General features: G+C 38.9%; 1 protein-coding gene across 2 annotated transcripts in view; it reads left to right on the top strand.

The window, feature by feature from the left end:
* The window catches only part of mrvi1 (murine retrovirus integration site 1 homolog), a 32916-nt gene that overhangs the window by 6543 nt on the left and 13914 nt on the right, over positions 1-12459 (top strand). For both annotated transcript variants that reach the window (XM_061038088.1, XM_061038079.1), the window contains exons 4-6: positions 762-921; positions 4860-4891; positions 9928-10146. In XM_061038088.1, the coding sequence (XP_060894071.1) occupies positions 762-921; positions 4860-4891; positions 9928-10146 (411 nt within the window). The remainder of the gene's footprint in view (positions 1-761; positions 922-4859; positions 4892-9927; positions 10147-12459) is intronic.

Raw genomic sequence — 12459 nt, 5'->3', positions numbered from 1 at the left:
GACTTAGTTTGTCTGGACCTGCTCTCCTCTTGCTTGCGCTCGTGTACCTCATATCTACATGTATGTACTGTTCTGTACCTTGTGCCTTAATGTTGCGTATACTATGTGTGTAAGTACTGTATAGTGTGTACTCATTTATATATGCAGAGGTTTTCCTTTCTTTTTCTCTTTTTTTTAGTATTATTATTATTATATATATATATATATTTTTTTTCCCTCTTCAGATTTTTTTCTGATTGTGTAATACTGGCTGGTTGGTGGGTGGCTAGGCTTGGGGGAGCATTAAATGTGAGTGAATGTGAGTGCGTGTGTGTTTGTGGTGTGGGTGTCTCTGTGTTTAAATGTTTGGTATTATGTTTTGGATTTACCTTTTATTTTGATTTTGTATTATGATGATTAATTTATGTTTTGTAAGGACCCCCTTGAAAATGAGATGATGCATCTCAAGGGGCTATCCTTGAAATAAATTACAAATTACAAATTACACAGTAGAGCAGTCATCTGTATGTTATACCATATGATTACTTTAAATAAATATTTCTTCCCTAACCCCTTTCTTTATTTAAAATTATTCTTACATGTTTGGGCAGTGTTATCTAGAGAAAGTTCATAGCTTTTGAGGTTGTTTTTTTTGTTCACATGAAGGGACTTAACCAACATTAACTCAAGTTTTATATTAGGAGTTAAAATAAAATAATAGGGATTACACATTTAGACACAAAAAGTTAATCAGTTGTCTTTTTTGACTTCTTATGTGGAAGTCTCCAGGCCCCGCTCTGCAGGCTGATCCTGGAACAGACACAGCAGGCTTTATGGATGAGTCCCATGTGGAGCCTGAAGACGGACACCAAACCCTGAGTCCTCCTCCATCTCCTCTTCCCCCAGAAGTCAGCAGCAAGCCCCCACAGCTTCCCATGAATGGTATGATGGCTGCAGCCTCTGTGTTATCATGTTTATGGGGTACACGTGAGACGCAGATAAATGAAAGCTGTTTCCTTCTCTGCTGGTAATCCCAGAGGATCTCTGAAAATAGACGCAGAAGATGTTTACATTGAAACAACAGCTGGTTCAGTGAGGAGGAAGCCAGAATCCGCTCTGAGGGAGTGCATGTTAACTATGAAAGGGGCTGTGGGGGAAATAAGGGGAGGTCAAAATGATTAATTTTATATAAACACAAAAGAGGGTGAAGTATTTTTAGCTACATGTAAAATCAACACATTTTGAATCGGGGCTTAAATCATCATTTTAGTGGGAACCAGTCTCAATACCATATTTAGAACATTTTACATTTTGCGTGGAAGCTGACAGAAACCACAATGCAGTTCTTTGGGTGCTTTACTGCTGGAGTTTACTGTGACAGAAGAGGAACTCTACAGACCTGTGTGAAAGAAATATACTTTTTATTTTAAAGAAATGAAAGCTTGAGGCAAATCTATTATTTACAGCAATGGAGAAGTCGTTCAACATTATGAGAAATGCATTTCTGATTTGTTTATGAGAGTTGGAGAAGGTGATTAATATCACTCTTTTGTCTCTATAGTAAAATAAGCTAACAGCTAGCTAGCTTAGCTTAGTAGAAAAACTGGAAACATGGGGAAAGAGCAAGGTGGTTGTGTCAAAAGTTTAAAAGCAGCATTGAGCAGCTCTCACTAACACAGTATATCTGGTTTATATAATCCATACATGTAAGCATACAAAAAGCTTGAAACTGTGAGTCACATCTTGTTTTTGTTTTTTTACACTTTAACAATTGAGATTATAAGTATGTGAACCTTTTTGTAACCTTCTGAGAGAGCTATGCTAGCTGTTTCCACCTGTTTACAGGCGTAATGCTATTATAAAGGGCAAAGAAGGTAAAGGATAAGCTAACAGGTTGTTTACATCTGCCTCATGTACTGTATAGAAATGAGAGTGTGATCCATCTTCTCACCTCTTAACAAAAAAAACTGAATGCATTTCTCTAAATGACACATCAAATGTGACTTTACTTTATAGAATAAAACCTTTTTAGCTAAAATAACAGCGCAAACAAATGATTGTATGTGTCTATTATGATACTTTTTGGGCAAGGCAAGGGCAACTATTTTGTCTAGGCCTTGACAAATCTATTTCCAAACTCCCTCCGTGAGATAGAGTCCCTTGATGTCTCGCAAGGACAAGTGTTTTGTTCAGTTGTTTATTGGCGATGCAAAAGGGAGCTTTGGAGCATGTTAATTACACATTTCTGGAACTAGTTTGTCTCTCCCCTCAAAGGGGACAAACAGTAGTCGCCTTTCTGTCCACTAGTTTTGTTTATTTTATAAGCCTTTCAATCTAAAGTTTGAATTACCCAGAGTCATGTTGGCATAATGATACCTTTGCAAATGAAGCTGCATCCAAACCTAAACAGCTGCAGCAGGATGGACAATAAACTTTTTATGGTGGGCTTTGCCGGGATAAAGGTTGAAACGTGTGTTGCTAGTTTGATGTTGCTAGTTGAAGATGTTAATGGTTAATAAAACAATCCAGTGTGACGAGAGTTTTAATTTATCCAGAGCTAGATGTGAATGTTCCCTAAAGTGAGTGAGATGTGTAGATTAAACTTTTACTGAGGGTGCCAAACAGGGGCCAGTTGTTGTGTCAGAGTGGATCATTAAACCCAGGTCAAAAATAGACAAAGATGATCGCTTTAAAAAATATATAAATATTATGCAAAATAATAGCGCACATCATAAAATACCACAACATCAAATACCATGATTTATATTTGTTTCAGTAAGAGTATTTAATACTAGATTGTGAGTCCGGTTGTTGAGTCAAATACTGTGTTTTGAGGGGGGCTCTTCCTTTTGTAGGGGTGGCCACAGGGGGGGCCAAGCTCAGTGTTACAGGGGCACTGGCCCCTGTTGGCCCCTGCCTAGAACCGCCCATGGCTTTATCTGCGTGTATTTGCTGGTAAAACAACAATAAAGAGTATGTATTTAAAACAACAGAGCAGATAGAAATGGTAGAAAAAAAGTAGCACACAAAGCAAGCGCGTATCTCTGTTAGTTAAAGAGTTTATGCTGTTCAAGTTGTGGAATTGTGAAACAGAAACCACTGGCACACTTGAAATTTGGTGGAAGAGTGTAACATTGGCCAAAGAAGAACAAATTAAGTTTTGGTGTGACAGGGGATGCTGATGGCCTAGTGGTTGTGTGTGTGGAGGCTGTGGTCCTCTGGACTGGCAGTCCGGGTTTCTGGTCCGGCCTGTGACTCTTTTCCTGCGTGTCATTCACCACTCTTCTCTCACAGATTTCTGATTCTATTCACTGTCTTGTCTCTAGATGGGAGCATAGAAAGCACAAGAATTAAAACAAAGTTTATGGTGTGACAGACCAAATTTTTTCATATAATTTAAGACTGAATTATTGTCTTTGCTGAGCCTGTGCTCACCTCCCAATGGTGACGGAAAAGAGATACAGTACATCCTCTGGGAAACATTAATAGCTGTACACATTTTCATGAAAAACCATCTTGCTGCTTTTCAGATAAATCATTTAAAACCAAAGTGAAGAACTAACTAACAGGCCCAGAGCCTTTGCTCTAAATCACAATCCAAACTTTATCTTTGTACCAAAGGCCACTATAAACAATGTCTGTACAGTGCGGTTCTTCTACTGGTGTTTTTTAAATTTCTGATACCATCAAGTGTTCAAAGCAGTGCTCTGTCTCCATTAAGGCTTTTAAAAGGACTTTATATTCTTGTTTTATCTTCCTTACACTCATAAAATATAAATATTAGAAATCAAACCAACTTATGGTGATGCATAGCTGCAACAAAGCAAAGGAATAAAACCTGTTTTTATGTGTTATGCTGCTGTTCAAAGCAAGACACAGTCAGGTGGTGTGATGATGAACAAAGATCCAGTGGAGACGAAGTGTAAATAATTTAGAAAAGCAGTAGATCTGTAAAGCTCTGTGTGTGGCGGCTGTAAACTGTGTGCTCTTTGGTGAGAGAAAGGTGTAAATACCAAAATCACTTCAGTTGGAATGTAAAAGAGTTTTTCAGGTTATGTCGAATGAATCCAGTAAAGAGAAGAAAAAACATGAACTAGAGAGAAAAAACAACAGAAGCTGACAGTGACATGAGGCTAAATGAGGACAAATGTGTCATATTTCACCATCACCTAGTTTTCCACCTTTTTTCGAGGTCAAATCTGGCTATGACATTTTGCATCTCTCTGTTAATTTATGAGTCTGATTTTCATCTTCTGAGGGTAAAATGATCAGAAGTGGCACCATCGATCAGCAACATAAAAGCATTTCATTGTTTTTTTTAAAACCGTATCCGTATGCTCATTTGCAGTTCTCTTATTGCGTTAAGTAGCATTTTGCTGTTGAGCCTTAATAGTGCTCTTCATGTTAAGCCGTTCGCCTGGTATCACAACATTACAAACCTTTTTCTGAGAGCACCTGAAGCAGACCACACAATAGCCTACACCCGACCCGAGAGCTGTCAACTAGCGGATCAAGCAGCTCATGTACTCAGAATGGTTGCCAAGTGATTGTTGCCCATGGTGATAGAGGTAGAGGGTGAGGGGAGCGAGATACTTCCTGAAAAAAAAAAGAGTTACTGTAGTTTTCTACCTATCAGAGGAATATCACGCTGCCAGCATCAGCCTCAGAGGATAGAAAACTCCATTTGATACTTCATTATTTGTTTTCTCTTTGTGTTTCTGCTCTACACACACAAACACACACACACAAAGAGACACACACACATTGACTTCTCTTTTTCATCTGTCTCACTACATTTGCATTGCACATGCTTTCCTGTTAGATGCAAATCATTTGTGTTTGTGCTCTGTTCGTTCACTGTGTTTGTGCTCTGACTCCAGCAGGTGACTCGGGACGAGGGAGCTGCAGCAAGGTAAGATTCCCTCCTGCTCTAGCACAGTATTCATGATTTTATTTCTGTAGAAGCAGAAGTACAAGACTAATATGTTGTCTTTGGTGTTTTTTCTCTTACTGACATATTTCACATGACCACTATTCTAATAGAATACTTTACTAATAGCTTGATAATTTAATATTTGAGTATAATTTGACTTGAAAGTCACTATTGAGTAAAGATATTTCTCAAGAATAGTAACATTACTTTTGCCATTTTTTCAATATATTTCTTTTTTTTTTATCTTTCATTTGATGTGCTTATAAAATACCTTTCCTACAATAGAAATTTAAATCAGTGGTTCCCAACCTCTAATCTTGGCTTGACCTTTAAGATAAGATAGTACTGAGTTCAGCTCAAAAAGTAATTTCCCTTTGAACCTTTTTAGATCAGTCAAATAATAACTATTCAACTTATAAGCAAAGGCATTTATATTTAAGTTCCCTAAGAATGAAGTCTTTATATCTATGGAGGTAGCTGGTCCTGTTTCACAGAGCCTGATTCACAGAGAGAAACCAATCACTCACTGGCTAAGGTTTTTTGGCTCATCTGTTAAGGGAGAGATGTTTGATGTTTGACGTTTTGATGCAATCTCAAACCTCACCACTAGATGTCCCCATATCATACACACGGCTACCTTTAATGTAATAGTGTTAATAGGATAATAATGCTATTCATAATGATTTGTGAGTCACAGCGGGGGACATTTTACCAAGGGGTGATTCAGTATTTTCCTCGTAAGAATGATTTTTTTTTATATTGTACAGCTATGTTTATAGAGTAACTCATCCAAACATATCTTTCCCTAACGGCTTGGTGTAAAAATACATAACCTAAGTACCTAAAAGATCTTCAATGGTGTTAAATTAAAAAAGAAGAACAGCTGACTTTTACCACAAAGCGCTCCTCTGATGATTACCAGTTTTCTTAACAATGTAACACTTAAGATCATCTGCTCACATTAATTCAAACTGTGATGCTGTAATTTGCTGTGAAAGTCAGCTGGGTTCCCACAAGCAATGTGACTTCTTTGCTTCTTTTTTACCCTCCCAAAAAAATACTCGGGGATAATAATAATTGCAATCGCAGCCTTTAAAAAACTTCAATCTCATGCAGCTATAATGGTGCAAGGTTTGACAGAGCACTTTACCAAACAATAATGAAGTCCAAGAGCTCGGAAATGGATGCAGGGTATTCCTCTCTGGCTGAAAAGTAAACACAGATCGGGACGGACACAATCTATCTATCTCAATCTACAATAAACATACCCCTTGCATACAACAACACTAAGAAAAAAAAATCAGCTACTGCTCCTAAACTACGATTAGAGAAACAAAACAAACCCTGCAGAAAAAAATAACACGCTTCTCCAACTTGTTTCAGTTTCTTTTTCTTTTTTTTTTGTGGTATGATCACTGGAGCAGCAGCAGAAAACACACACACCCCGACACACACACACACACACACACACACACACACACACACATACTCCACAGCAGTCTAAAGAGGCATTCGGAGCCCTTCTCCTTAAATGGTCAAAGCTCCCAGGGAGTGAAAGAGAGGCTGCTGCTGCTGCTGCTGCTGAAAAAAGAAAGGGAACAGAGGGGACGGGAGAAGGAAGGAGAAACTTAGAGGATAGAGGAATTCTCTGAGAAAAAGCCTGAAAGTGACAGTTAGGCTGTGGGGAAGTCGGTTTGCATTGGAGAGATCAGCTGGAGTTTGTGCGTGTGTGTGTGTGTGTGTGTGTGTGTGTGTGTGTGTGTGTGTGTGTGTGTGTGTGTGTGTGTGTGTGTGTGTGTGTGTGTGTGTGTGTGTGTGTGTGTGTGTGTGTGTATGTGTGTGTGTGTGTTTCGTCGCAGCTCTAGGGCTGGAGTCAGGTAATGTGTGTAATCTCTGTGAACAGGTTCAGAGGATTGGCTGTGTGGAACTGTGGGGTCTTAGGGGTAGATAGTTTTAGGTGGACACATGCAGCAGGTGTTACAGCTCTGTCGTGTCCGTGAGAGTGTCTACAGCTGTATCAGACTTGTGCACGAGGTCGTGTTTTTGTACTCTATGACAGTTTTCGACCTGATGCCAAACATCCAGGGTGAGTTAACATAATGTAGTGTTTCTTTGGAAGTAAAACATCTCTCTTTCTTTCTTTCTTTCTTTCTTTTTGCTGTGCGATCAGATAATCTTGTAATTCAGTTCATTTATCTATCCCCTCACTTGATCTATTTTCTTTTCCGCCTCGCACTTCCTCTGCCCTGTAATCTTTGTCTGTGGCACTTCCTCTGCAGCCCTGTACTCTGTGCTTCATACAACCAAATTTCAAACAAATCTGGCAAGAGGGAGCAGACTTATGCAACAGAGGAGGGGAGGAGGGTCGCCTTGTCGTCCCCTGAGGAAAGAGACAGCTTAGTGCAGTAAGAACTTCATTTTGACTCTGATGGAAAATAAGTTCCTATCAGAAGAAGTGTGTGTACTGCAATATTTCTGTGTCCTTGAGGAGCTGTGGTGTGGAGACTGACTGAGTTCATGCTTGCTTGTATGTTCTGTCCTGTTCTCCCACTACAGGAAATATTCTGAGTGATTCAATTACTCTGCAATATTTATCTCAGTCTCATGCTCTGCAGGGAAACAGTCTGCACCATCAAGCCTCCTGCAGGGCAGGTTGGCAGCTTTGTTTTGTCTGGGGTTATTTTTTTTAGATGCTAATTGTTGTTGTTTTTTTTTGTTGCTTAAATTGAGGATTGAGTAATCAAAAGGAAACATTAACCTGTTAAGCTGCCTTTTCAAGTTTGTTTGGGATTTCTTATGAGGAAGTTATTATATTTGGGATAAAGCAGGTGACAGATACAAAAAAAATATCTATCGATAGTGATTTTTTAAGTCTTTTCATGTCTTTTATGTCACACTTTTGTAAAACCTGTGGCAAGAACAGTTCTGATCAGAGAATAAAATTGGGGTTATATAAAAAGAATTTAAAATTCTAATGTTTTCAGTTGCATAAAATGCAGGTGGTTGTTACCAAAGCCACTCTCATATTTATTTATGCAGTAGAACCAAAATTAGGAGATTTAAAATTGTGTTCTATTATGCTACTCTCTGCATTAATAGAGAAGTGATCTTAATCCTGTCTGATTGTTTTCTCATCGTCAGGAAATATCCTTGCAGCTCACTGGGATTAAGTTAAACAACCCATTTCCTCCCTCATGACTCACAGCCTTTCTGTGGCCTTATGTTCCCAGGAAGATGTCATCTTCCGTGATGACACTTAACAGCACACTTTGTGGCTCCACTTTCTGGCTAAAATCACTTTAAGATCAAAAATGACTCGTCCTGAAGACAAAAATTTGAACAAGACCACTCTTAATCACTCATTACTTGCTTGCTAGTGAATGACTACAAGCTACAGAAGTGAAGACAATAGCCACACCTGTGACGCTCATGCATATGTTAATATTTCTATTTCTGGGGCAACCAAATGAATGGGAACTACATTAGCTACCCTTGGAAATAGTGCGTGCATAGTCTGAGCTCTCTGTGCTCCTTCAGAGGATAAAATCTGCTCTGCACTTGGATTTGCATACATTTGTTTCCTAAAAGGAAAGAGCACTGAGTTCAAACATTGGATCAAACTAGCTCCATCCGTATAATTTCACTAAATAATTGTGTTTGTTTTAAGTGAGCCAGGAATGTACACAAAACATCTCTTAAAATCAAATAGAGATAAATAATAACAATATTTAAGGAAATGATTATTATTATTTTATAGATCAACAAAACCAACATTTGGTATTTTTCTGTGCAAAAATAAGTACTTCACTTATTCCTGCTTCACATATGGGATGTTTGTTTTGTCTTTGTGACAGACTTCTTTTAGATGTGTTTTTTTCTGATACTGTAATTGTAAAGAGGTTTTCTTTCCCCTCACACCTCAGATTCTGCAGGGTTTTGTGTTTCCGCTGGCTTTCCTCTGAGAATTCTCATATTTTGTTGTCTTATCTGCCAGTTGTATTGTATCATATCCTTCCAACTTTAAACTTGAACTTTCACCTAAATAAAAATCAGGTTAAAAAAGAGTCACACTGTTGATTAGCTTTAAGTGAAAAGAAACAAAACCCACTAATGTTGAGTAATTAAATTCCTCTCAGTAATCTTGAATGTTTTCCCCCCACAGCCTCTCTGTTTGTTTGACACTGTCTGTCAGGAGTTCAGTGCTTCAGTCTGTGAGAGCAGGATATATATAACATCTAGTGCAGGCCAGTCTGTGCGTTTCCTCTAAAAATGAAGCCTTCCTAATGAAAGTCACTACATGGCGAGAGATCACATCAAACACTCTTAACACCTTGAAATTTGAATGCCTTTCTTCACGGTCCATTTCATCATTGAAGGAAATAAAGTACAAACTTACTCAAGAGCTTTAAAGTAATCTGCGGGGTTTCTTTGAAACTATTTCCTCAAAACAGCAGGATGGTAATTATGTTGCTGCATTCTTGCATAAGGATATCGGCACTCTTGTCCTCGTCCACAATGCAAACACTCTTTTCCTTTTTGCCACTAGTGGTCAAAAACTTCAAAGGATACCTTCAAGCTAATATTTGCTTCAAATTGGAATAAATAAAGCTCAATTTTTTTTTAGGTTTTTTTTTTAATTTCACTAATCTACCTTATTGATAATTTGGTGCACAAACAGTGGAGGACACTCTACTCTTGTAAGGGGGTAAGAAGGCTTCAAATATAGTCATTGCAACATTCACAGACTGTTTATAGGTTGAATTTCTGTTTTTGATCAAACAGTTTGTGGGAACATTTGCTAACGTCGCTGTTCAAGAGGATGTGGAATGAAGCTATTTTGGGCTACTTTTTTTTTTAGTCGTGCGATAGATTTGATAGTTCTGCTTTGTCTTATTTTAAGCTGTGGTTAGCCAGAAGACTTCATTTAAAATATCACCATTCATGCATAATACATTTTTCTCGAACTACTCCTGCATAACCTACACATTTGTTTGTGTCTTCATGTGATCTTTTAGGTCCAGGAAGAGGAGAAAAACTTGCTGCTGGAATCTCCTTTTGAACAAAGCTGTCAGTCTGTTAAAGAGCCCTGTGACGTCCCCTGTGCTGCTGAAGAACCTTTTGTTTTCCCTCACACCCGTTCACGCCCCTCGCTGCCCCCCAGCATGCCAACACTGCCTGAGGAAGAGGAGGACTCACCCGAGGAGCTGGACAGTTCCTCCAGCTCTCCCAGTACAGTGAGTGTAACTTTATTTTGTGTATTTGAAGTATTTGAGGTCGTAAAAGCTGACGCTGAGTTTTCTGTTTGACCATGTTGGGGAAATTCCATCCATGTTGCTCCTGAAGTCTGTCCCTAAATAAAAGTCTTCTCTTTGCCTACAAACTGCTGCTTACAATGAGTAATTATTTTACTCTTGTCAAATGCTCCTGTACTGTTCAGAAAACTAAAAACTGTTTTAGCAGCAAATTCAAACACCCTCCTGATATTTGACACATATGAACTTATTTGGTTTTGATATCATATGTCTGTGGGTGAGTGTTGTGGGAATGTCTTTTCCCACATCATGTTTACAAAGTAATCTGTAATTCCTCTGATTCCTGGATGTTTTATGACTCCATGAAATCTACATTTAGCTTGTTGTTGCAACTAAATCATCCAAAGTGGAGCCACTGCTGAGGTTTTTAAAATCACGTGTGGAATTCGCAGAAGAGCTCGCTCAAATGCTCTTGAATGTAACATTTCACATTATGAATTTCTTGATGATCATCAGGTTTGATCTAAAAGGACCTGGAAACTTTGTCAACGCAAGCTGTAGCAAGTTCTCCATTGGACATTTTGAGGGTCATTTCAAACTGCATTCAAAAGATTTACATTTTTACAAGTTGCATCATTTAGCCAGAACACTAAAAAAGCTCTGTTCTATTTCATTCTTCCTGACCGCCAGAGGCAGTTCTGAACACCGGATAATATCTGGCTTGTACACGCGCAGGTCAAGTATTTAATATCAACAAAGCCATATGTGACCTGAGATGGCGCGTGACGTAGCTTAAATGGCCTGCGTCATCAGGAGAGACGTCCTTATAGAATCTTCTCGCTAAGATTCAGACTGACAGAGAACTCTGGCAGTTAATGCAATTTCGTTTGTGCAGCTTTAAGCTTTTAAAAAAAAAACTACATAAAAAAAACAACAACTTTATTTTAGAATGATTTCTTCTCTAAATTGTTCGAGCTTAAAAGGACACTTTCTACGGAAAGTTAAATTGCTGCTGAGGTTTTTTAATGTCATGTTTTGATTATTTCAATGCAGAAACATTTTTTCCAAGTTTACTTACACCGTAGAACAGGGGTGGGCAAACTTTTTGACTCGCGGGCCACAATGGGTTCTAAAATTTGACAGAGGGGCCGGGCCAGGAACAGATGGATGGAGTGTTTGTGTGAACTAATATAAATGACATGTAAAAGCCATTACATGAAAGGATTTGGCCTTTAACAGGTAGCAATGCATGAATATGCAAGGCTCATTGTACAAATTGATTTCCAAATGCATTCATTTAATTACACTCATTCATGTGTGAAAATATGTCCACAGCAAATGCAAAGTCACAAAGCCAGTTCTTGTCGCTTAGCTCAGGAAATTCGTCGGATTTCCCCATTAACTCCAAAAATGCGCCGATCTCCTCTTTCAGCTCCCACACTCGTTGAAACACTTTGCCCAAACTTAACCAGCGGACACGAGAGTGGTACAGTAAGTCCTGATGATCTGCATCAGTTTCCTCCAGGAACGTAATAAACTGACGATGCTGAAGTCCCCTTGCTCGTATAAAGTTAACAAGTTTTACAACTGGATTCATGACATGATTAAGCTGCAATACAGACTTACACAGAGATTCCTGATGGATGATGCAGTGAAGGAAAATAACATCCTGGTCAGGGTTTTCCTCTTTCACTTTATACTGGATTCTTTTCAGCAGCCCAACATATTTTCCAGTTAAATTTGGCGATCCATCCGTTGTGACATTGGCAAGTTTACTCCAAGGTAGCTTCATTCTCTCGATGACAGCAGACACCTGGTTATACAATTCCTCTCCTCGCGTTTTTCCTTTCAGGGACTCCATGGTCAAAAACTCCTCCGTTATCTCAAAACGGTTAAAAATGAGGAGCTGAGCAGTGTCTTTTACGTCATTACTTTCATCCAGCGCTAGTGAATATAACTTACAGGACTCAGCCTTTTTGTTTAATTCGCTGGCTATATCTTCGTCAATCAGTTCCACATGGCGAGTCACAGTCCTGCGTGATAAACTGATTTTTTCAAACTGGCCTTGGCTCTCCGGACACAAGAGACCTGCTGTCTCTACCACGCATTCTTTTAAAAACTCGCCTTCGGAGAAAGGCTTGCTAGCCTTTGCTAATTTGAATGCCAGCAAAAAACTTGCCTGCAGTTTGTTGGTGAAAAAAATGTTGCTGAGTCTGTAAATTATCCTTCAACCTCTGAGTTGTAGCCGCCCGTTCTTGCGTGGACTGCTTGCTAGCGTAGTTAGCATGCTTTGTA

This window comes from Labrus mixtus, chromosome 1 (assembly GCF_963584025.1).
Source record: "Labrus mixtus chromosome 1, fLabMix1.1, whole genome shotgun sequence".
NCBI lineage: Eukaryota > Metazoa > Chordata > Actinopteri > Labriformes > Labridae > Labrus > Labrus mixtus.
The sequence above is the reverse complement of the archived record's forward strand: the minus strand, read 5'-3'. Positions and strand labels throughout refer to the sequence as shown.